The 27,554-nt window shown below is 39.6% G+C and overlaps 1 protein-coding gene across 1 annotated transcript in view; it reads right to left on the bottom strand.

Moving 5' to 3' along the window:
• Positions 1–27,554, bottom strand: part of LOC147709124 (uncharacterized) — a 3,078,084-nt gene that overhangs the window by 1,260,171 nt on the left and 1,790,359 nt on the right. The window contains exons 24-25 of the mRNA XM_086927727.1: positions 4,822–4,884; positions 2,828–2,833 (exon numbers count right to left, since the gene is read on the bottom strand). Coding sequence (XP_086783853.1) covers positions 2,828–2,833; positions 4,822–4,884 — 69 coding nt within the window. The remainder of the gene's footprint in view (positions 1–2,827; positions 2,834–4,821; positions 4,885–27,554) is intronic.

The raw sequence follows: 27,554 nt of genomic DNA, 5'->3' as shown, positions 1-27,554 counted from the left end.
GCTGCACATGTGGAAAATGAATAAGTGCTTCTAGCTGAAACGGAGCAAAAGTTACTAATAAAAGTGCAACACAGTGCTGCACAGTGACAGGCCATAGGCAAAGGTTAACTCGTCACCACTCACTCTGCTGCTGTGTGCAGCAGTCACGTGTTCAACTGATATTAATGAGGTGCAACTGATGCCGAGACAGTTTTTACGATGTCAAAGCACCAAAATATGAAAAGCTACCGCCATACAATGTGCTGCGTAATGCATAAGTTGCCTCTGTTTGCTGCAAAATTTAGTCAACCCTTCTACACAATGTATTCCTCCGTTTCTCCACAATCCTGCAGAAATATAATGTTAGGGGGTTAAAGCAAACGAGAAACTTAGCATTATAACCAGAATATAGAATGGCAGTCCATATAGGAGCACTTACCACTGTACGGGGTGTAATATGGTTGACAGTCTAGTAGCTGGGGTGGGCAGAGCTAGGTGGGCTGAGGGGAAGAGGAGGGGTCAGTACAGGATGAGGGCAGTTAGAGTCGGGACAGGAGACAGGCAGGGAGCATGAGAATAAAGCTCCAGTAATCATACCTTACTGTGTCTGTGGTTATTGTAGCAGGATGCTACAACTGGCGACGAAGGTGGGATCCAGTCAAACCCACTGCCTGCAGAAAGTCTAGAGAGACACCCTGTCCCCGGCAGCACCAAGAAAAGAAAACGCTGCCGAGAAGTGTGAGCCGCTGATGCCCCAGGAGGAGAGGCCAGCCGCAGGCAACCTGCGCCCCCCCCCCCCCTTATGAGGGAGCTGTGAGGGGCTGCGCATCCGAGCGCGGAATGGCTCGAAGAAAGGAGAAGCGGAGCGCGCCGACACGCGACCCCGCCAGAAGCGTGAGCATTAGCAGTGCAGAGATCGGGAGCCTACTCCGACCCTGCTGTGTGCCCCAAAGTGAAGGAGAAGTAACTCCCAGAGTCGAGGACGACGTCCGTCACGACCGCCCAGCGAGGGCGACCAAGCGCCGGAAAGCCCGGGCCTGAGATCCCGCCGTCGGTGAAATTCTCACGCTTGATGCGTGTAAGTCGGCAGGCCGCCGCAAAGAAAAAGCGGGAACGTGCAGAGCAAGGCGGGAGCCCACCCCAACCTCACCTGGTTGCTGTGGTGGCCAAAGAATAGTGATAGCTGGAGCGCGCTGCCCTGTGACTGCTAGCCGGTGAGTCTGGAGTGCCTGAGCTGAGAGAGAGAGAAAGCCTCGTGTACCGGTACTGACGGCGGCCATCTTAGAGTCAGGCGCTCGTCAGGACAGACCCCTTAGCTTTCAACGAGCGGCCATCTTGAAGTCAGGCAAACAGAGATAAGCAAGCATTGGGTGAAGCAAACAAACAAGCATTGGCAAGACGAGTCAAACAAACACTGGCGAAGAGCATAAAAGCATTGGTACATGCAAAGAAACGAGCATTGATACCTGCAAATGGACAAACGGTGATACATGAAAGTAAACAAGCATTGATACATGCAGATCAACAAGCATTGGATGAATCGTGGCAAAGGAAGAAAACAAGCGTTGGCGAAGACCAAACAAGCGTTGGCGAAGACCAAACAAGCGTTGGCAAAGACCAAGCAAGCATTGGCGAAGACCAAACAAGCATTGGCAAAGACCAAACAAGCATTGGCGAAGAACAACCAAGCATCGATAAGAGCATATAAACAAGCATTGGCTAATAGAAGGAAACAAGCACTGTCAAGAGCCAACAAACAAGCATTGGCGAGGAGAAGCCAACAAGCAGTGGCGAGTAGAAACCAACAAGCACTGGAAAAGCAAATAAACAAACATTGGCGAGAAACAGCAAACCAGCACGAGCACCTACAAAGGTGATGGCGAACACATACCGAAGAGCGTAAAGGGGAGGAGCTGCTGGACAGAACCGCACGAGGTTCAGAAGAAGGCAAGACTGCGAAGGACGGTCCCAGAAACAAGCACAACATACATGGAGGTGACTAAAGGACTTGCACTAGCCTCACCGCGGAAGAGTCAGTAACCACCTTCCATTAGCATGCGATTCGAAAGAGAAGGAGCCCTGTGACTAGCACAGTGCGGCTGGATAGTGGACATCTCGGAACGCAGGAAATCCAAGTTCTAGTCACTGGCGCATACAGTGGTGATTGCAAGGATTAGTAACGCCCCAGCAGATGACCAGACCCAAGGCCTCGACCAAAGAGGATTAACTAAAACTACAAGAAGCCGAGTGAACAACCCGCCCGAATACAATCAATGAGAATCCTTTTCTCATGGCGAGGGAAGAAGTAGCACAACGACGCAACCCTTGCATCAGAGCACCACCCCCAGGAATGCAGCATGATACCTGGAGTCTGTGTCTCGAACGGAACCAATGGCTGGCGACATTGGGTGACTTCCTGGACGCCAATGGTGAACAAAGAGAGAGAAAATGTATGATGCTACTCCTCCATCTGGTGGGTCCTGAAGGCCAATGCCCAATCAGAACATTCTCCAAAGAAGACACAGAAATCTATGAAAGACTCCAAGAGAAGCTATGTGCCCGTCTCTCCGCACAAGCAGAGGTGGATCATGATCGCATCGTTTTCAACACAGCTCGGCAGGAACCAGGCGAACCATTGCCAACTTTCATCATTCGGTTGCAAAACCTGGTACAAGGCTGCCATTTCAACACCTTTACGAATGAGGACGCAGTTCAACTCCGGATAGTTGAAGGCTGCGCAAACCCCGACACAAAGCTCAAGATCTTGCGAGGAAAGTGGTCGTTAGAAGAAATCATCAGGAAGGCTGAAATTGGAATGCCCGTCAAGGCAAGAGACAGATCGAAGGACCCGAATCTGAAGGCAAATTGTCAAGATGCCTGGACAGATGAAACTCGGAAAACAGACAAAACAAAAAAGAGAGAGAGGGAAGGCAGACCAATGAAAAGACAACGGGAGAGACACAGTGACAAGGAGTACTCCGAGTCAATCAGTCAAAGGACAACCTCAAGGAGTTCTTCACCCTCAAGGTGTCATTCAAAAATATACTCAGAGTCAATCAGTCAAAGGACAACCTCAAGGAGTTCTTCACCCTCAAGGTGTCGTTCAAAGTCTGACGAGGAGGGAGCGTCAAGTGGGACAGACCGCACTCCTGGACAAGAAGGCAACCTGCACAACAAGAGAGTAAGAAAGACAAACCATAGAAGAAGAAATCAAAATGGTCAAAACTGGAAGTTGGCGCAGGAACATTCTTCGCCAAGTTGTGAAGATGAGTCGGAAGGAACATCATCCAGCAGGAGAACACATCACACCCACATCATGGGTATCCGAGCACCAAATAAGTGGGAAGAAGAAATAGGTCGCATAAGACGAACTGACCCTCCCCAACAACGAACAGGAAAAGACCAACGCATCAATGACACCGGGGACAACAAAGAAACTGAGAAGACGTCGTTGACATGTGAGAAAGGCAAAGATGGAAAATCTCAAGAGCAAACACAAAGAACAAGCACCTGGTTGTTGAACAACTTCTCAAATGAAACAATGCCAAAGACAAGTCGACGAAGGCGCCCGGAGAAGCGTTTTAAAGACAACCCTGAGTCAACGAACTACGTGTCACTGCCCACTCATTTCAGACATCCATTACCCGATACACCCTCAAAGGAACGCTTCAAAAGGAGTATGGCCAGGAACTCCTCTGATTCAGAGAACGCGTCCGTCCGATCCTGGAAGTCGACAAAAGCCTTCTCTGACCCAGAAAGCACGTCTATGGCCAGGAACTCCTCTGGTTCAGAGAGCACGTCTGTCCGATCCTGGAAGTCGACAAGAGACTTCTCTGACCCAGAGAGCTCGTCTGTCCAATCCCGTGAGTTGACCGAGTCATGGTCCCGACAACAGCCATGGCGTCAACCACCCGAACGCACCATGGAACCAAAGGACATCCTTCACGTCAAGAGCAACACGTAACACGCCAAGGACGCTGAATACTCAGTCACGCCACAAGACAACCTGTCATGTCAGTCACAAGCATATCTGGACATAGATCAGACACCGTCACCCCTGAAGGGGTCCGCGAGGCTGACTCAAAGGACCTACAAAAGGAAAACAGAGACAGTGGACCTTAATCACCAGACGGGAAGGGACCAGCCATCCACTCCGCAAGGAAAACCAGACATGTCAGCAGAGAGAGATCATCAGATGAGAGAGAAACATGCCTATGCACAGATAGCCCACGAGCTCGCCAGACAACCCGAGGCCGTGAATGAGTTGTCGAGCCACACCGTACTGTCTGGTATACATGACCCTGAATTGGAAGGCAATGTTGCCCTCGACCGGACTAGACAAAAGAAAGTAAAAGTAGATGCTGGTGCTCAGAAGAGGACCAGAACATTATCCACTCATGAAAGAGATCGGGCATCTGAACCAACAGTTACACCGCAGGAAGGAAACATGATGACTGCGGAGTGTGAGAGTAAACAGTTCAAATGCAACGTGGTCAAGAATGCCCTGATCCAGACAACTGAAAGATTGACCAAAGCCAAGCCCACCACTGATTCGACACTACTGAGGTTTGAAGAACAGACTGTCCGCCGACCAGCGTGGTGGATTGAAGAATTGCGAACACTGAAGACATTAAACTCATTTTGTTAAGAAGGGGGGAGATGTAATATGGTTGACAGTCTAGTAGCTGGGGTGGGCGGAGCTAGGTGGGCTGAGGGGAAGAGGAGGGGTCAGTACAGGATGAGGGCAGTTAGAGTCGGGACAGGAGACAGGCAGGGAGCATGAGAATAAAGCTCCTGTAATCATACCTTACTGTGTCTGTGGTTATTGTAGCAGGATGCTACACGGAGGTTGAGTGTTGCGGTTTTCTTGCTCAGAAGATGTATCTTTTAGTGGCTTAGGTGGTTCTGTGTAAGAAATTAGTTAACTGTTAACCATTCTACCTTAGTACGTCATAAAGGATTCAACTGAAAATACGACTTTGAATCGGGTTAAAACATATATGAGAAAAGTCATGCAACATGCCTGAAGGGAGGGGATTTACAGAAACACGTTCTGTATGATAAACCACTTGCATCTAGATTATCAACCAATGCTGCTTTCAGCATGCTTACTAAATTCCACACACGTCAAAGTCATTAAACTGTGTTTTTTACTTCGTTGATTTCTGTGTAATGGTGTCTGCTGCAGAAAAAAATATTCAATAATTTGACTTTCTTAGTGTATGTAGTCAGTCTCGCTTGTTCTAGAGCACACAACTGGGCGTTTATTTTTCCAATATATTTTGTTTTTGTATATTCTTCACCAAACCCCTCCTATTTAGATATAAAAATTCCCCATTTTCCAGCCACTCCCCGTCCCTCCCACGTTTACTAATGAAATGTATACACCTACGTGTGTGGACATGTTCAAAGTTGTGATGAAGATCTTCGAATAAAAAAGTTAACGAAGACAGAGGCGGAGATCTCCGCAAATAGGTATTTGAACTGCATTTTGTAGTGCATGAATAGTACTTCTGCAGTACTGTTAAACGGACTAAAATGCAGTTTGTAAATATACCCTTACATCTTCCGTCACCAAGATACATTTGCCTGATTCTGTTGTTGCGACTGAGGCACAATCTTCCTCTGCACACTTCCCAATCCATAACCTCCTTGAATGCTAAACAATTAGCTGAACACAAACGTATTTAAAACAGTCACTTGCCCACTATATTCTTCACTGCCTGGCCTTCATCAGATGGACACTGCCCACAACAACGTGGGGTGAGCCCCCTTTTTCCATGACCCCACCAATTTGCTCTAGTTGCCTTCACAAGCCTTAATGATCATCTCAGTCACATCTCCCGGAATGGAAAGTCTCAAGTCAAGTTTCAAAGCTTTATTCGACATTTGTCATAAAAGCATTCTCCTAACCCTAATACAATAAATACTACAGATAAAAATACTTTCTAAGATACATATTAAACATTGACAGTCAAATAGAATACATATTAAAATACAAAAAGATTTTCACAATTCATAAAAATTATTATTTTTAAAATAGCAATTCATGTGACGGAATGGTGAAATAGTAATAAACATAATTCATTTTGTTGTAATTGACATTAGCGAGAGAGTACGGATTGCCCATGCCCATGCAAGAAATTTTGCTACAGCAACCACAAACGGTGTGGAACAATCGGATTCTAGTATCCTGAGGGCTACCAATTGACTACGGGTGCCCATGTTTAGGCACACTGGCTTTAGCCATTTGCGCCTAGGGCTAGTGTACAGTGGGCAACAGAACAACAAATGGGAAATGTGCTCTATTTGATCCTTGCAATGGTAACAATGTTCATCCCATGCTGGAGACCAGTGTTTCTTAAAAGCATTCACTGGTAATGTTCCTATACGAAATTGGAAATATAGTTTCCTATCATGCGGTCGTTCAATTACGTCCCAAAATAGTTCGCATGACGGGTACATTTTTATATCCAAAAATCGAATTGACAGTTTTGATTGGGATCCATTACAAAACATTGTTAGGTACACCATTTCCCAATATAGTTCTTTCAGCTTTGCTTTCGAGGGAAAACTAGCCACATCATTAGTACCCCATAGATGTTCCAATTTCAACTTTACAAGAAGTCCCCATAATTCCTTTAGCCATGGGATATAATGAAAACGATCGAACTTGACAACATCTGTCAGGGCTGCAGCATAATGACTTAATTCAGGGGTCACCATCAGACGTCTCCAATATAAAAGAGGCCGTAGCCTAGCTATGTCCTCTATATTTTTCCTGCCAAGATCCAATTTTAGAGGAGATATGGGTGTGCTTTGTGGGACCATTACAAGCCCTCGCAAAAATCTGTTTTCTGCACGTCCCAGCTCTCCCAAGTTTGAAAACCCCCATAGTTCGGAACCATATAAACAGGCACCCAATACTTTCATGTTATAAATTTCAAGTGCACAATTTACCGGCTTAGTTAGCGAGGCTCGATGTTTTAAGGCAATTGCGCCTGCAAGCTGACTAAACTTCAATACTGTTGTATTAATGTGCGATTTCCACTTCATATTTTCCTGTAGGATGATGCCTAAATAGGAAAAAGAGTCCACTTTCTCTAAGGGAATGCCTTTATATTTTATTACACCTTTGAAGGTGGACTGTTGGTTAAGGCACATGAATTTGGTTTTGGTAGTATTCAATTCAAGGCCCTTGCCATCACAAAATTCACCAAAGGCATCAACCACTTTTTGGAGACCGCTCGGGGTGAGTGAAAGTAAAAGCGCGTCGTCCGCGAACATCAAGACGGGGACGTGGGAGCCTGCTATGATTGGGGCGTCACTAGGGGATTTCTGTAGGTATTCAACAATACCATTTATATAAATTGAAAATAGTGTTGGTGCTAGGACGCACCCTTGCCTCACCCCACGTTCTACTGGAAAGGGATCTGTTACTTCTCCTTGCTTGCCCCACCTGATTTTAGCAAAGTTGTTTTCATGGAGACGAACAAGGAGAGTAAGGAGTTCCTGACTTAAGCCTGCATCAGCCAGGGTCTGCCACAGTTTTTCTCTGGGAACCAGGTCGAAAGCTGCTTTTAAGTCCACGAAAACTGCATACAATGTCCCCTTCTTTAGTGTAACGTTTCTCCAATAGATGGTTAAGAAGTGCAGAACTTGGTCTACACTACTAGTTAAGGGGCGAAACCCTGCCTGGTATGGTAACAGTATATTCTTTTCATCGATCCATTGTTGCAGTTTATTCTGGACTAGGCGGCCCATCAGTTTTTGGGCTGTGTCAATAAGACTAATGGGTCTATAGTTTTTAGCCAGAGTTTTGTCGCCTTTTTTGAATATGGGGATAATTTCAGCTCCCTTCCATGAAGCAGGTACTTCCCCTCCCATCGCCACAGCATTGGCCAACATTTTAAAGTAACTGCACCAGGAATTCCGGTCCGATAAAAATATATCAGCCGGGATTCCGTCCATGCCCGGCGCTTTTCCCCCCGCTACACAATCCAATACTTTACTAACATCCTTTTCATCAAATACTGGATTTTTGAAAAAGACATGTGGGGGGGGGGGGGGGGGGGGGGGGGATTGGTCATGGTTGAAGGCTGGATTTCGGGCATACTGTGGTTGGAAAAACTCTATCCAGTTATTTTTCGCAACATAATTCAGAGGCTGGGCAGCTATCCCTCCCTTCTCCCATTTTACTGAGGCCCAAAAACGTTTAGAATCCTTGGCAGCACAGGCCTCCTTTAGTTCATACCAGCATTCCTCATCCCAGCGTTTCTTGGCCTGTTTTTGGGTCTGTCTATAATGGTTTCTGGCCATCCTAACTGCTATTGCATTGCCAGTTCTCAATTCCGTACTTAGGTTATGTCGTGCTAACCTAAAACTCTTGTCGTACCTTCCTTGTCTATTTTGATCCTTTTTCATTTTGTTGGGGACTACTGTTTTGATGAAAAAGCTTTGGATTTTACAGAAGAGGTTTTCATGGGCCTCCATCATGTAGTCTTTGAAGTTAGACTTCCCGCAGTGGGACTTAATCTTATTTACTTCATCAACTACTAATTGTTTAAGGACCTCCAGTTTAGATACATCTTCTAATAACATTCTCCACTTCAGATGGCGATGATTGTTTGAGCATGCAACATCTTGCGTCACTATTTCATTTTTGTTGGAGAGCTCCATAGCTTCTTGGTAGGAGTAAAGGGTCAGGCATAAGGGGTTATGGTCACTTTCTAGTTTTTCTTTCACTACCATATCTACCATTTTACTCCAAGCCCTTACATCCAATAATAGGTAGTCAATTCTGCTAGCTGCTCGGCCATTATCAAATGTATTTTTCCCTATTAAGTCAGAGGGTGAGCGCCCGTTTACTGCTCTCAACCCTCTTGATAGGCAGAGACTCTTTAGCTGAATTGCCACTGTGCTCCATTTCTTAATAACAGGCACCTCCAGTTGAGGTATTCCCCATTTAGCATCCTCCTCTTCGGCCAAGATCCTATCCTCTTCACCCAAGGGATCGAAGGTGGGATTAAAATCCCCGCCCACTATTACGTGAGGTGTTGGTGATAACATTTCAATGTTCTGCTCTAGAGTTGTTACGACCTCTGAGGATTTACCACCACCCACTCCCCTGGCATAAAGATTAAACAGGACAAGTTGTTGGCCATTTTCCAAACTAATATTGAGTGCTATAATGTCATTGGATGGTATGGATCTTTGTTTAATTGTACAATTCAGTGACTGACGTATCCAAATTAACAAGCCCCCAGAGGGACGTCCCACTCGATTTCTAGTTGCAGGCATATAAAAATTCAAATACACCTGCCGAAAGGTTGGGATCAGTGACCAGGTTTCTTGCAACATAATAATGTCATATTGATCAATGAAATCAACCCATTCCGGTGTATTTATCTTGTTTGCTATGCCAGCTATATTCCAAGAGACAAGGGACAGTAATGATGTCTCTTGTTGGTGTAGTATCTGGCCCTTCTCAGCTTCATTTGCAATTACTTCATTTTCTACAATTGCTATTTCTCCATCCGTCAATTTTGATTTGCTCTCTTTCGCCTCTCTGGCTCTATTTGGCCCCTCTATGTCTTTATTTAGTTCTCCAGAAGCAGGAGTTTGAGATTCCCTAAAACCTGTTATCTGCTTGCCTGTTAATGGAAAGTCTCAGAGAGATAGCTAGCTAAAACTGTGCTATTCTCAATACCTCAAACTGCCATTCAATAGTTGTTTTACAAATCTTATCATTGTTACCACTCGTTCTATAATCAAGGCACAAATTAACAATGCACACAAATCGAACACGTGTATTGTATAATGATACTAGAATAAATTCCTTTGGATAACAGTTAAGGACATTTTAGAGGGTGACAAGTATATGTTGTGTAAATTGTTGTAGGTCAACAGCCTTTGGCTGGTCTGATAAGGGGATTATGGCGATTGAGCCCTACTGGAATCTTGCACATCGTTTTTTTACAAGGTCATTGAATATTTTTTAAACTCTAATTTGTACGTTTTTTCACATCACTCATTTGTGATTCTTTTGTCATAGTTATGGAGATATCAGCTGTAGAATCTCAAGTTCTTGACACTAGGTTTTCTCCCCACCCATGCTGCCAGAATGGGTGGGGAGAAAACCTCGGGCATTTTCAAAGGCACCACTCAACATGTGAAGCATACATGTGTGGCCCAAATCACACACACTAATTACACCCCCCATCACCTCCTTTAATTTCTGAAATGCTTGAACAGGTTTATGACATTATGAGTAGTGCAAAACCAATGGGGATGAGCAAAAAAACGATGGATGTAGGCCCAGATCTCTGTACTGGGGTGAATGTATGAAATTGTTCTGCATTATGTCCATCAACTGTTGTTTTTGCATTATGGATAGTGGGCTTCGGTGTGAACCTGGCCAATCTTTGCATGCAGACATAAAGTCCTGTAAAGTACTCCTGCCTTTTGAAGTAATGTGTGATCCCCTGTTCAGTGAAACACATAGGCACGGATGAGCTGCACCTGAGGGAACTGAGAATGTATGTGTGCATTTGATTATCAGTATCTGTAGATCCAAGTCACATTTACAAGAATATGTAGCTTAGTTGATATGCCTACAAAGACTAGAGTCTAAAGAAGTCTGTTTTTTGAAAGTCCAAATCATTCAGTAACTCATATGGCAGCTGTGCGTGCCAAGGTGAGTAGTAGTTGGAAATGTACTAAACAAAAGAGTTCCATGTGGTAAGCTGTACAGTCCAGTTGGAGTTCAGTCTACGATACTGTATTTCAACTGGACCAGAGCGGTTACCATGCAAATACCACATTGTTGATGCCACTGCATAAACTCAAGTGGAGACCTGACATTGTGTCTCTCCATAACATTTGAACTACATTAGCTGCATGAACCTCTCCCAGACAATGCATTTAGAAATAAAAAATATTCAGAATCTGATGTGACCACATCAGTTACTAGATAACTTGAACTGGATTCAATTTTCATTCACTCCAATCAGTTACAGGAACTTCACATTACATTAGCACACTTGACAATAGTGATTCTCTTTCCTTACTCTTAAACCAGTTTGACTCCATCATGCCTTGAAAAGAGCCTATGGACTAAACATATTTTGGCTGTATATGAACGATGCATGGGAATAACAAGTGACAAATTGAAATTAATTACTACTTATCACCTATGCCTAGTGTTTCTTATATTACAGAACAAAACATATACTTAATCTCACGCACACACATTTGCTCTATGGTGCAGAGCAGCCTAAAGTGCACTAGTGCAGTATGAGAGAGCATCTGCGCTGTATATTAATAAATATAAATATATTGGCTTCTCCCCCAGCTATGCATGCTTGCATGTTGGCTGGTGGGAGGAGCGGGTCCTCAAAACCGCCTTTCTAAGGGAATATAACACCCACATTAGATCTTACCTGCGGTATATAGATGATGTGTTCATTCTGTGGGAGGGTACAGAAGAGGAAGCTACTTTGTTTGTAAATGAGATAAACAAAAATGACTTAAATTTAAGATTTACTTCCCACATTGAGAGAAAGGAAATCGAGTTTCTTGATGTAAAGATTTTTGTACACAATAATACCCTTGAAAGTACATTACACAGGAAGGCGACTTCAGGTAACATCACTTTGCATGCGACCAGTTCGCATCCAAAGCACCTCATTGCTAGTATTCCTTATGGAGAAATCCTAAGGATAAAAAGGATCTGTAGCAATGAGGAACAATTTGAAAAGTGTAAATCTGATTTAATAATCAGATTAAAAGACAGAGGATACTCTTCCAAAATAATTAGGGAGGCAGAAGAAAAGGCCAAAACTAGACCTAGAAGCAGTCTTTTCACAGAGGAACAATGCCCCAACTCAGCCGGTGTTACCAGCCCAGATCAGACGCTAGACACTCCTAGGTTAATTACTACTTTTAACAGAGAGGAACGTCAGATCAGGTCCATCATAAATAGGCATTGGCCTGTAGTTCTGACAGACAACATCCTGCAAACTAGGATAGCTGCCAAACCTACAATCACCTTTAGAAGGAGCAGCACTATGGGCAGTAGACTGGACAAAGTATCCCCTGAGATTAAAAAAGTCACTACTTGGATGCCTACAAAGAAAGGGTTCACTAAATGTTCCACATGTAGAGCGTGCAAATTTGGATGCAACATGACCTCATATCACACGCCCTTCAAGACTACTTCCAACCCTATAACTGGCAATTACACGTGCAAGACTGAATATGCCGTATATGTCCTGACGTGCACCTGTGGGCTACGCTATGTGGGTAGCACGAAGCTACAGGTGCACGTCAGGATTTTGCAGCATATTAGGGCCATTTTACACAGCGATGCAACATATCCTGTTGCAAGACATTTTAAGAAAGTGCACGCAAACAACATAAACTGTCTTTCTTATTATGTAATTGACGCTGTAAATAAAAAGAGAAGAGGGGGCAATAGAGAACGCCAACTCCGGCAATTAGAGACCAAGTATATCTTGGACTTAGATTGCAAATGGCCCAATGGGTTGAACACGACGGAAGACATGCGGAGTTTTCTGTAATAACAAACTAGTTACAGCATGGTCTTAATCCCGTTGGTTCTTGTACCCCAGTCTTGTGTGTGTATATGTGTACATATATAGATTTGTCCTTGTAAATATAATACATGTATATAGCATGCACATATTCCTCCCTCATGTAGAATTTCTCTCTTTTAAAAAAACAATGAAGTGTACATCACTGTTTTTATAATCAAATGGTTTTGGGATGTTTTTACGAATACCTATATTTGCCTTGAATTTATTTACATGTATTCTTGTGGTCAATGGCAAAACAGACCCTTCGATCCAAATTTGATTATTTAGAGAAATTTGCACCATTTTCTTTGCACTTGCACTTTACTATTTTGTAAGGGATGCACTTATAAGCACTTTTTTGAACCCTCTCCATAACTATAGACTATATATGTGTACTAACTTTATAAAAACTGTTTTAGAGGTTGATTTCAACGGATAACAGCTTAGCTTTTGTACAGGGTATTTTGATAAAACGGATTTAACCGGTTATTTATTTTTCCCTGAATTACTGCTTGTAAATACGGCAATAGATAAAGGTTGCTTTACCTTTTTGTAAAAAGAAAATTTTAAAATATAAAGAACTATAACTATATTTATTTTTTATAAGTTCTGTGGCATATTTTAACTAATGAAATTCAAGTTTTAGATTACTTGTATAAATGTGTTTAATATGCCAAATGTGATATTCCGTTTCATTTTACAAGCAGTTACATTGTTACACACAAAAAAAGAAAGCTACAATGCACAGTATTTTTTCCATGTTCTTACACATGTGGTCTGTGATGTAAACAGTAGGAGGGGCGCTTTTTGCACTTTAAATTGAATACCATGGTGTATGCAATCTTGTGACACGTGATCAAGGGCTTACGGGCTTGAAACGCGTTGTGTTGGGTCACTGAAATAAAATATTGCCCACTTGAAGCTCTGGAGGTCTGCGTCTCTTTCCTCGCCTGTTTGCCGCTGGTGAATTCAGGAAGTGGTTCGAGTGTTTCCAGATATATATATATATATATATATATATATATATATATATATATATATATATATATATTCACTGAAAAAACCATAGGTTTCACACCAGTTATGGTTACCTGGAAGTTTTACTGGCATAGAACCATTGAAAATCCCACTTCATAGTTAGTTGGCCTCACTATAACTTGCGTGTGTAATGCACTGCTGATGACATCACATATTACATCACATTTATATATGTATATGTAAAGGTCAATGGAAGAATACATGTTTAAATAAGTGTCTTAATGGATGTTTTTTAAAACAAAAATGATTGGTTAACTGGCTTATTAAGTGTATCATAGTGAATACATATATTAGCGAGTATTGTTTAAATATTTAAATGTTTGTATCAGTGTTTCACTTTGTGTATAAGTGGCTGCATGGGTTGGTGAGTAGCTACATGTGTGTGTATATGGGTTATTAGATGTTTTTTTTAGTATCGGTATAAGTGTCTGTATGATTTGGTGGGGGTGTTACTTAGCACACAGATGCATCAATGACTGACTCACTGTTTGTATGTGTTTTGAAGACAGCATATGTGCCGGACTGTATGGGTGAATGAGTGTGTATATGTATGTGTTAGTAAGTGAATGACTGTCTTACTAGTGTCTTTATCAGTAACTACATATGTTTTAATCTAGTATATGTGAGTATTGGTGTAAATAAGTGAGTATATGTGAGAGTGAGAGATTGAAAGACTTCTTGTTTAAATAAGTATGTGTTTCTATAAGTGATTGTTTAAGAGAGTAAGTATGTGTAAGTTTCCTTAGAAGTAAGGTGGTAGTGTGTGTATAGCTGTATATGCAAAAAAATGGATGTTCAATATTTTATTTGCATGTGTGAATATGTGTGTGTGCAACTTTTGGAAGACTGTCGGTATGTTAACGGATGTATAGGTATCTCACTACATATGATGAGTGAGTATATGTATGACTGACTATATAGAACTGTTGGTGAATGAGTGGATGTGTATGTAAATGGTGGAATTACTGAATTGGTTATTGTAACTGGTATAGGTATCTCCACTTTTTTGGAAATGTTAGTTTCTATTTTTGAGTATGTATTTCAAGGGTTACTTTACAGTGAAAGGAGGTCAGTCTCTCTGTCACAAGGATGGTGTCATCAGTGATGTCATGTGTGATGTCACTGACCATGTCATGAGTGATGTAATATGTGATGTCATCAGCAGTGCATTACATGTGCAAGTTATAGTGAGTCCAACTAACTATAACGTGGGAATTTCAATGGTTTTATGTCAGTAAAATTTCCAGTTAACTATAACTGGTGTGAAACCTATGTTTTTTTCAGTGAATTTAATAGGTTTTTTAAATGCTAATTCCTAACTATAACTGGTGTGAAACCTATGATTTTTTTCAGTGAATTTCAAAGGTTTTTTTAATGCTAATTCCAAACTAAAAGTCTCACTTTATAAGTAAGACTGTTAGCGCTCTAGTTGTTCTTTAGAACACTCTGGTACATACTATCATTGGGCTATAGTTGCGCTACATCTGGCTGATATTTGGGCTACATTTATATTTTTGTCTCTGGTGGCCATCTTTGGGCTACATTGGGCTACATTGGGCTACATTTGGGCTACATTTGGGCTCTAACATATATATAGCCCAATATATATTTTTTAAAAGTTAATTTTCTTAAAAAGAACTGGAGCATATATCTTGAGACATAGCAAACACACATCGGGCTGCCAGTCCTTACAACGTTTACATTTTTTTTTTTGTATTTTGTATTTTTTTTTTTGCCCTGGAGCGCTCCCGGTGCGCGCCCCGGTGAGCGCCCCGGAAAGCGTAGTATTTTGAAACCCCCGGTGCGCGAACCGGGAAGCGTCCCGTTAGCGCCAATGTCGCGATCGAAAACAACATCGTGACACGTCACGTAAGCGTGACGTATCGCGTAGCCGCGCGATGTGTCTTATGACGCGCTGCGTAAACGCACCAGGAAATGCTCCGCGGCGCGGCCCGGAGCGCGTAACATAAGCGCGCCGGAGCGCGTAACGTAAGCGCATCGGGTCATGTGACTTGAAAATAACACTTTTCATTGGTTCCTAATATTTTTTTTTCCAAATGAGGAAAGCCCCCACCTTTTTTTCTCATTCTTACTTTCTTCTTTGAGAGAGCAAGAGCTATTTCTTTGTGAGAGACCAATAATGGCTACTCTACTTGCTGCTGCTGGTGCTCCAACACCACCACCACCACCACCACCACGACCACCACCACCTCTGCTTTTTGGTGGTGAGCAGGACGAAGAGGAGGAAGAGGAGCAGGAGGAGCAGGAGAGACAGTTTCTACCAGAGGAACCCCACCCATCTCATGTAAAGGAGCACTGCATTTGGCAATTCTTTAAGTTTCCTGCAGGACTGAAGAATTTGCAAGAACATCCTTTCACGTGGCAATCCTGCTAAAAAATATAGTTTTGGCAACCACACCATGATTCGCCACATGGAGAGGTGGCACCCAAATAATTTGGCCCAAGCACAGGTGAGAGCTATGGCTGAAAACCCACAGACCTCTCAGCCTAGCACCTCAAGTGCGAAATCATCTTTTGCACCACCTGAAGGGCGTCAAATGGTGCCCAACATCCAAAGCAAATTCTCAAACTTCAAAATAGTTTGTATTTATTGTGGGGCTACTATTGCTTATGGTGAAAAAAGTATCACCTTTGCCCCGCGAGGCCCTTTTATAGCCCCCACATCAAACGTAGGGGGTCAGGGGGGCTCTACCCTGCCCCCTTATGGTAATTTCCCCCTTTGTTTTGGCCACCTCTTGCGTCTCGATCCTACCGAGACACAAGATGGCGGCCGCTCCGGACTGTTTCGAATGTTTACAGACACCCAAGAACCAATCAGCTTTCTGCGCGCAAGTCGCGTGGCGCGCCCGGAGCGCTCCCCGGAGCGCATACCGGGGCGCTGCCATAGATATATATATTTTTTTTTACCTAATTTACTCAAAATCCACTGAAGCACATATCTTGAGACATAGCAAAGGCACATCGGGCTACCAGTCCCTACAATTTTGCCAAGTTTGGTGGAAATCCATTCAGCCGTTAGGGCTAAAAGTGAGGTCAACCGCCCTATGGAAATTAACATGGGGAAAACACGTTTTGGGGCCCCCCTTTTATCTCAGCCCCCGCTTGACAAATCCCCCCCAAACTTTCAGGGAAGGACCAGGGCGCCGCAAGACCATTTTGAGGAAATTTTCAGGCAGATTCGTCAACCGGCGGCAAAGTTATTCCAAATAGAATTTTGAGATTTAACATTGAAAAAAATCATAACTATAACTACCTACTGGCGACCGCCAGTAGGTAATATATATATATATATATATATATATATATATATATATATATATCATCCCACAATTCTAGTATTCTGTACCAGAAAAAACGGCCAGCACTCGGATGAGGTGTTATTCTTTTTTATTTTGTTTCCGAACCCCCTACACCCCCGACAGACGTGTTTCGCTCAAGGCTTCGTCAGTGTCGTTTGTGAACAGACATTTTCGCCATTTTAAACAGTCCGCCCTTGCTGTTAGTAGACATAGAAGATGGTACATGGTTTGTTTACATGGCGGCCATTACTGAGTGTGCATTTACTCATTTCTCTCTTCCTGTTCCAGAATGGCGACAAATAAAGTGCACCGTGCAAATATAAAAAAAGTGTGTTCGACAGTTGACTAAAATAATTATTTAGACTACCATATATACACTATTCATATAGAATGATTGATACCATAAAACTTCGTTATTTACATCTTCGTGCAAAATATTTACAGTGGTTATGTGGGGGTGTATCCCCAATCTCATTTTTATCATGAATAAGTGCAGCACCGATATTTACAAGAAAATCATTATAGCTCTTGTCCCATATTTACAAGACTCTCATAATTCCTAAATTCATCAATACTTTTGTTACTCCTATATAATGGCTCTTGTATAGGTATTGAGTGCTGTTGGGCAAAGCTAATTGTTCCGTTATGCCGCCCTGTATGGGCTATCGGTTTACCACACTTATCCTTCTCACTCTCTCGTTCATGGTACCTTTATACATTCATCGTATTTCTCAACATGTGCTATAAGTCTAGGCATTCATCAAATTCAATAGACTAGATTTCCGGTTTCTCATGTTAAGGTTGTTGGGTATTCCACCCCATGCATCCGTACAATCGATGGAATATTCTATCAGGTTTCTATCATAGGTGCACCCACATCTCGGCATCGTTGTTGAGAAAAAAAAAAAAAATATATATATATATATATATATATATATATATATATCGCTGTACTGCTCTCTTCCACTTATGCAATGAAGCACATCAACTTTTGTTGCTGCACGGCCTTGCATGAAAACGTAATAAACTTGCCCCATTATGTCAATGTCTTATCACCAAACAGAGGTTCAAATGATCTTCATGTTTCTTTCATGCACTGACCACTTCTCTGTTTCCCCAACCCACGTTGTTCATGCAGCTGAACGACATTGACTTGTTCTCCCCACTACCCACCCACTCCTCATTTGCTCCGCAGTCCCTCCCATCATCTTTATTTATTCGAAATAAATCTTTTTGGAGGGTTAGCCATTGACAAACTGCCACCATGCCATTTCTTTCTCTTTAAGTGTTTAGCATAACCAGTACCAATTTTTCACATTTTGGTAATGTTGCTCATTAAAGGCAAAGCCAAAAGTCAAAAACCATAGACTTTGCCAAGGCTTGTTACGAATGGTTTCTACAAAAGTCTACCAAATATTCTGAAAAGTCAAAGTTTTCCAAGAACGTCTCATGTATGAAGGATGGATCACTGAAATATTATCGACGGTCACATTATCGACTTGCTAAAATATCGTTAAAAAATTATCGACGACAAAAATATCGACTTTCTATACTTATTACACAAACTACAAAAATATCGAGTCAAAAATATCGACTATTTAGAATATCGAGGACATAAATATTGTCTTAATAAATATCGACAACAAATATATCGTTTTACATGAAATTACCCCTAACACTACAAAAATATCGACAACTAAAATATAGACTACTAAAATATCGTTTAAAAAAAATATCGAGTTCATTTTTGTACCCTTTCATGTCTAAAATACCATAATCGTCAATAAAAGTCATTGCTCTATACAAAATACATTTTACATATAATACCTGTTACTTTTATAACATTCCTATTTATCTACATTTGCTATACATTCTATTACATGCGTTCTATCATTTTCTAAATATTCTTTGCATTTAACAAACATTTTCATTACTTATTTTCACTTACAAATCTATTTCGTTTAACAACTAACCTGCTTTAATGCGGAAATCACCACATACCACCACTCACATCAACAAACACACCAATTAAAAAAAAAATTCAAACTAGCCTATACAATGCTTCATTACATCCTACAACCAATCAAATCAAAGCACACAAAATACACATACTATAAAAGGGATACATGCATTCTACCATTTGTTGCTGCTAACTCTATAGAAAGTAGATGCCAACACTGAAGATTTTGTTCCTGAAGAAACATCTTTAAAGATCTAGCTCACTAGCTAATTATTCAAGTAAGTAACAGTGCATTATTTAGAAATCTAAATTAGAAGTGTACTATTTTACTTACATCTCCTAACTCTTGCACTTATTTTATTTTTATCTCTTCCTACATTTCTGATAGAAACTACTCCTAATAAATTCCTAATACATGGTCATATTTCTTCACATGGAAAATCAGATAGTAAGTATATATTAATGCTCTGTTATACACCAACTGCTGTTTTTAAACACTATTTCACAAGATTCATTATTTATTTTAAACATATATTTACAGAAATTCTGAGATTTTCCTATTTCTACACTACAAATGTATAAAACTACACTAATTAAACATGTAAGTATATGTTTTTGTTATTAAACACCCAATATTAAAAATGCAAATTTCTAAACAACATACCTTGCATATTACATCTTCCCTACAGATCATATAAAACATCCAACATCAACTATACCAAAAGACAAGACTACCCTTGTAAAAAATGTAAGTATACTTGTAATTCGTCTAAAACTTCCGAAAAAAACGCTATGTTCTTAACACCATGTTATATATTTTATATTTCCTCTACAGATATTCTGAATACATCATACATCTATTCTACAGATCCTATAAAAACATCCAACACCTACTATACCAAAAGACAAGACAACCCTTGTAAAAAATGTAAGTATACTTGTAATTTGTCTAAAACTTCCGAAAAAAACGCAAACTATGTTCTTAACACCATGTTATATATTTTATATTTCCTCTACAGATATTCTGAATACATCATACAGCTATTCTAACTACAGCAAAGAAAACGAATTATTTAGAAGTTAGTATACTTTTAAATATTTCCCATTTCCCAACGGTTCAAAATATTATTTATAATAATTTACATTTATTTATTCTATCTTCTCTACAGATCTGAACTTTACTACCTTGATGTACTCCACCAAATACTACAACTCTACTATTTAAACAAGTAAGTATATGTAATGTTTACATCAAATGTACTACTAAGCAAAAATGACTACTGCTTTTTCCTAGGAAAAACGTTTGTTATATGTAAACATTAACTTAGCATTTCTATATTTTCATACCAACAGTAAATAAAGAAATACATACAAGAAAATCCTTCAAAATACAGTTCTGCATTTGTGATTACTACTTTTAATAACTGTAAGTATAAATACATCATTAATGATGTTTGCACCACAAAGTGAAATATATATGTTTTTTGATTTTGTTTCTTTGTACTCTTTCCTAGAACAAGTAAAACAAAATGACAGAAGGTGCAGAATTTGTTATGTCACAGAAAAATAAATTACTATTATGTTATATGGGTTATGTGTATAATCAGGAAAGACAAAGTGGTAGAAAAGTTTTTTGGAAGTGTACCAAATATTACTCCAACAAATGTTATGGGAGGGCTACTACTGAGGAAACTAATGTGTTATTTACCAGGGAACACAATCATCCCCCAAATGTCACAGAAATTGAAATAAGAGATGCTTTAGAAAGTATTAAAACTGCTAGCACACAAAGTGATAAACCAACAACACAAATCCTTAAAGAAGAACTGATAAAAGTCCCAGCCCATGCTTCAGGTCAACTACCCTCTATTGACTCCCTGAAACGCACAATTGCACACACTAAAAGACTCACTAGCACAACCCAACCCAACCCAACTACTTTTGAGGAAATTATTATTTCACCAGAAATGGCCATCACACACAATAAAGACAAATGTATCCTTTTTGACAATGAAAGCAGTACAAACAGAATCATTATGTTTGCAACTGCAAGTAATTTAAGAAAAATCCAACAGTGTCCCCAATGGATGATGGATGGAACATTTAAACCATGCCCAAAACTTTTTTATCAACTATATTCCATCCACGGTTTATACCATAACTCTAACATACCTTTCATTTACTGTTTGCTACCCAACAAACAGAAAAACACTTATACAGAAATATTAAATGTTCTCAAAACTGAAATCAATAATTATTTTCCTGAAAAAATAATTATTGATTTCGAATTGTCTATGATTAATAGCATTTTGAGAACATTTCCCCACACAGCAATCCAGGGTTGCTATTATCATTTTAATCAGAGCATATGGAGGCATCTCCAAATATCAACTTTAAGTATACTATACTCAACAGATAGCACCTTTGCCTATCAAGTTAAAAAATTGATAGCCCTGGCCTACGTTCCTGTTACCGATGTAGCGGAACACTACAATTTATTAATTGACAGCACATATTACAAGAGGAATGAAGATAAACTAACCCCATTACTGGACTATTTCGAAGATACTTGGGTGGGAAGGTTGCACAGATCTGGACATCGACGCCAACCCAAATTCCAAATCCCTTGGTGGAATGTCTATCATAGTACTTTAAACTAAGAGGCTAAAACAAACAACAGTGTAGAAGGGTGGCATAATGCTTTCCAAGCTACCACAAGCAGAGGCAAACCCCCATTCCATAACCTTCTAGAAGCTTTGAAAAAAGAACAAAGCTATCAAGAACTAAGAATGGAACAATCTGTGTCCCAAATTGGTCCAAAACTCACTAAACAAACTAAACAAATGTTCCGACTACTGCAAAGTCAAGTCACACTATACCCTACAACTAGAGGATTAGAATACCTGTCAATAATAGCTAAAAGTCTACTATAAAAATGTCTACTAAATATACTAATGTCTTCTTACAATAATGGTAAAATTAAATTTCAGAAACATTTGTAAACAATTATAAATAATACATATTTCTTTAACAAACTTTTCAAATTTTGGAACATTATTTCTGAACAAATATGCAATATTTATAATTACATCACACATACACATTACATAAAAATCGGCATTTCCCACCCAATAAAAAAAGTAATTTAAATACTTACAATTTTTGTAGATGAAAAAGACGTTATCAAGCAAAATGCAATCCATACAATCCAATCCAATATAGGACAATTCCAATATGGGAAACCCTCAAAAACCCAAAATTAAGTATAAAAAAAATAAACGCTCCAGGAAATCCCGAAAACAGTAGTGTGGACACTTTAGTATTTAAAGTGATATACACACAACTTTTAAAAAACGGTCAAGCATATCAATGTATCAATCCAATTCGAAACCCTCCAAAAACTCGAAAAATGTTTAAAATGTGTAAAATCCGCTCCTGGCAAACACGAAAAATAGGAGATACATGTCAAAATATAACCATAATAAGTCATACATTAGTTTCTCCGGAAAAAAACACGCTTCCTTCCATGTAGTTTTCATGCGAGGAACCGGAACCTGTAAAATAACAGACATAACGAAACCCACCCACAAATAGCCCATAACATTTGTAAATACACTCTCAATTAACAGTAACCATGTAAGAAGACATTTCCGAACACTTAAAATAACACTAGAACAAAAACATACACGACGCATCTATAACGACGACATTTCACCTAAACGCTACTTAAACAATTCATACATACACAAAAAAACACTACACAGTTCGAATATACCCTCAAACATTACCACTTACTTATAATTTGTATGTAAAAATAACCTTACCTCTCTCTACGAGAAGCAACTCCCAACCGCAAGCTTCTCCAGTCCTGAATGAAGCGCAATAACCTTACGCGGTAAAAAAGTAGTCCCCTTAAACCATTTTTGTAAAGGTATCATAGACAATACAATGTTATAGTTAAAAAATATAATACATACATATTTTTATTTTAACAAATTAATACACTAGACTCATTATAATTTAACATGTTTAAGAAATACAAATATATTTAATATCAATTAATATATAGTAATTATTATATATTAATAATATTAACAAATTATGTAAAACTTTGAATAAAAGATGTAAATATTTTCTTATTGTGTACATTTATAGGAATACGTTTGTTTTTGTTTTTAAGTAAACATTATAATTGTTTATGGTAATAATTAATAATAATAAATAATATAACTTATTTATTGTTATTAATATCAAAATTATAACCATTTAATATATAAACAATGCCCTGAAATAATGTATATTATTTTCTCTGAATGTATGTTTTTCTGAAAAGAATAAATAAATGATTATGTTTAGTAATTAATAATAATAATAATAAATATGTTTGTTATTATTTTTATTAATTATTACAAAATGTTTTATAATAATTTCTAAGTATTATAAAAGTATATAATTGCATAAATAATCTTTTGGCAATACCAGATATTATTTTTAAACATATTGTTCCCCTATACTGTTATAAAGTTTACAACATAATATATTTAAATGTTTCATTTAAAAACAACATTGTCTGAAATATGTAACAACAAATGTTTTAATTTGTATTTCAATTTCTTGAGCAAATGTAATAATTGTCATGTTACTTTATAAAAATGTAAATGTTAAAAATATATATTTAATAATATTAATATATAATATTAACATTATTAAATATTAATGGAAGAAGTTTAAAAAAAACTTGTTTTGTATTTAATTCAATATAAATACTTGTAACTCAAAGTTAATGATGAAAATATTTTATATTTACAGAAAAAATGTTGTTAACTAATTTTGTTTGATAATTTACAACATGTATATAAATTATAATGTGTTATTCTGCGAATACTACATTTCAAAATAATGTTATGTTATTTTTGTTTGTGATTGTATTGTAGTACACATTAAAAATTTCAAAAATGTTTAATAAAGTTTTGTGAAAACATCCATGTTGCATTATTTTTTAATATTTTAAGACAGTAATGTAAAAATGTATGCAAATGTGCTGGACACTGACCAATTTAATATTTCCTATTGCTACTCCAGTCAAGCTAATATCATGGAAGGTGCTGGACACTGACCAATAATTTTTTACTATTCCTACTCCAGTCAAGCTAATATCAGGGAAGGTGGTGGACACTGACCAATGATTAATTACTAATACAACTCCAGTGTAGCTAATATCAGTGAAGGTGCTGGACACTAACCAATTAATAATTAATATTCCAACTCCAGTCTAGCTACTATCAGGGAAGGTGCTAATACATATATTTTGTAGATAAATTAAAAACTTAATAATTTAATGTAATTTTTTTATTTGTAATTTCATTTAATAGCTTTAATGTATTTTTTTGTTTTTTTACCATGTACGCCTGTACCCCAAAAACCCAAAACTGACCCTGAACACTAAAAATACCCCTTCACCAAAAAACCCAAAACTGACCCTGAACCCTAAAAATACCCCTTAACCCAAAAACTGAAAACTGACCCTGAACCCAAAAAATACCCCTTTACCCAAGAACAGAAAACTGACCCTGAACCCTAAAAATACCCCTTTACCCAAAAACTGAAAACTGACCCTGAACCCTTAAAAAACCCCTTAACTCAAAAACTGAAAACTGACCCTGAACCCCAAAACATACCCCTTTATCCAAGAACTGAAAACTGACCCAGAACCCTACAAATACCCCTTTACCCACAAACTGAAAACTGACCCTCCGTCACGAGCATGCGAGCGCCGTTCGGCCCCCCTCCCCACTAGCGCTGCGGCGGAATTGCCGCCGCAGCGAAGGGGTTAATGTTGCCTTTGTTTGTAGAGCCTGTTGTAATAGCAGGGCACTATCTACCAGATGAGAGCACAGGGCAAATTCCAGATTCATAAGTTCCTGACTTCTTCAAAAGCTGTTGTAAATTCCATTTGAAGCGGCCTTTGTTTATATGATTGCTACTTTTTTACACCATACCAAAAGCTCACATGAGCTCAGAATGCTTTCCTCCCTTCTTTCCTTATTTTTTCCTCCTTTTGTCCTCTTTCATTCCTTTTTTCTGTTCTCCCCTTTTCTTTCATTTTTTCTTTCTTGCCTTTCTCTTTCTTTCCTTCTTTTCTTTTTTTTTGCTTCCCTCCTTCTTTCTTGCCTTCCATTCCCTCTCTCTTTCTTTCTTGCCTCCCTCTTTCTTTCTTGCCTTCCTCTTTCTTTCTTCATGCCTTTGTTTTTCCTTCTTTCTTTCCTTCTTTCTTTCCTTCTTCCTTTCTTTCTTTCTTTCTTTCTTTCTTTCTTTCTTTCATTATTATGTTTTCTTTCTTAAATCTTCCTTTCTTATATTCTTTCCCAAACACTAGGGACTGCTAGCCAATGTCAGACTGACAGTCTTTCTCCAGTCTGTGCTAAGACATTTTGATTTGACTAATATTACGTGTAAGACGTAGTTACCTATAGGGGTTTTCATCCAGACTTAGTCCATTAATCTGTGGCTCTGCAATTCACATTTTTCTTCCACCCATCATGGCATGCATCAAAGGGCAATGTGTCAGTCCACCTCAGCCCTTGGCTGACTTCTTTATGAGTTACGGCTTGATGCCCTTTCACAAACACATCAACACAGAAAGTGATTCCCTTCAGTGCCAGGGAGTAATATGGCAATGAGTGTTTTTTTGACAATTTTCTTTTTCCTTTAGCCAATGTTTTTGTTAAGATTGACAAGAGCTTGGCAGCTTCATGAACAATAAAGTTTTACAAAAACCATGGAAAAATAAGGATTTCCAAAAGACTGGTGGCCGGCACCAGACCTATTGATTTCCCAATGCTTGTTCTCACAAGCTGTGTTTTTCCATCAGGAGAAAGAAAAACTATATACAAGTTAAAGATGTTCATTTCAAAGTCAAATTAACTTTATACGATTTCAACAGAAGTCATGAGAGCAGACAATAGTCATAAAAGAAAAAATATAATTCTAAGCTTTATAAAATCAATCTATAAAATCATTTTTTTTATCCTAATTTACAAAGCTTTATGCAAATATATTGTGAAAGAATGACAGATTAGTAAAATACCAGCAGAGACACATCTAAAAAAACATTTTTTCCTAAATTTTACGACTTTACATGAATAAATTGTAAACGAATATCATATCGGTAAGCAGGGTAACATTTGCAAGTACAAAAAAGCAGGTCGGCATGGCTTATAATCCAAATTACATAAGATTTGTATAATAAAGCATCTCCTCAAGTCCTTAAAAAATTTGCAGAAACAGAAAATACTTTGTGCAAAAGAATAATCGTATGGGCAATTGGTTAAAATGTTTGACCAGTCGCTCACAGTGGCGGCTGGTGACATTTGAAAGCATTGGGTTGTAAAAGTTGGGCATGACTTTTAAGCCGCAAGCGAAGCGAGCCAAAGTGGGGTACCGGTTGAGCCCACTCCCAAGAGAAAATTGGAACAAGATTGGCAAATGGTGCATTTTAAAGCAACTGCATTTCATGATAAAGCCAGGCTTATAAGGCAGTGAGAACGTATAGTCTTGAAATGGTATGCACCTACCCAGAATCTCAACTCTGCCCAACCCCATCAACAGGTTCAAAGTAAACACCTTCAGCCATCTTAAACATGTTTACAACTATTTCCCTGATGGCCTGCATCTTCATTAGCAAACAATCACCCTCTACAATAGTCATCTACTGCCAATTATAATTGACACACTTAGAGACTTATTGGCACTAAACCACTAACACTGCCTCTTACCGGCGCGTCATGGCCTCACGGGGTGGAATGCGCTATATAAGTACTACAACAATTAAGTCGAACTGCTACGCACCAGATGTAACACCCCCACATTCTATCTAAGAAAATGGTGTTTCAGTGGCGCCCGCCAGTAACAAACGGTGGAGAGAGCATCGGGGGAGAGTGAGCGGGGGAGGGGATTAATATTAATTTTAAAACATACCTCGTGGCTCGCAATACCCACGGGGGGGGGGGGTCGCAGGGGATGGTGCCAGGGGTTTTAAAAATTAAGTTTAAAAGAAAAACTTTAACTTACCTGAACGGGCGGGTCCGCACCGCCTCCGCTGTCTGCTCCTGGGCAGGGGTCCGGTGCATTAGAATAGCGCCTTCTCTGCGTGAGTGGCTGGCAACCCTGGCTCTCAGCCAATCCAGATGCTGCTCCACTACTCCAGCAGCGCCCGGATTGGCAGAGGGCAGGGATGCTCCCTGCCCGTTAGGAGACCGGGGGCTGAGCATGAAGCATCCCTCGGTCTCTTAAGGGGAAGGCTTAGTGCGCATGTTCGGGCTGATAGCAAAAATTATCAGCCCAAAAACGAACATGCACATTATTGCGGTGCCTGCTGTCACTCAACCCAGAGAGTGCTGCCGCAGCCCGACCCCCTTCAGCTTCTGTGGCGTGTTCTACTTCTGATGCTAATTCCAATCAGGAGTCCTGATTGCTGCAATTAGCGTCAGAAGTAGAATGATTATATGCAAATGGGGCCGTCGCATTAGTGGGGCAACGCCCTAATGCCCCCAATATATGCACTGCCACTGGTCGCTCGGGGTGGAAAATGTTACCAAACAGTGGAAAATACCCGACCTGAAGCTGGTCAAAGCAAACTTTTGTTGGGTTTATGCACATACA

Source organism: Lissotriton vulgaris, chromosome 6 (assembly GCF_964263255.1).
Source record: "Lissotriton vulgaris chromosome 6, aLisVul1.2, whole genome shotgun sequence".
Lineage (NCBI taxonomy): Eukaryota > Metazoa > Chordata > Amphibia > Caudata > Salamandridae > Lissotriton > Lissotriton vulgaris.
The sequence above is the reverse complement of the archived record's forward strand: the minus strand, read 5'-3'. Positions and strand labels throughout refer to the sequence as shown.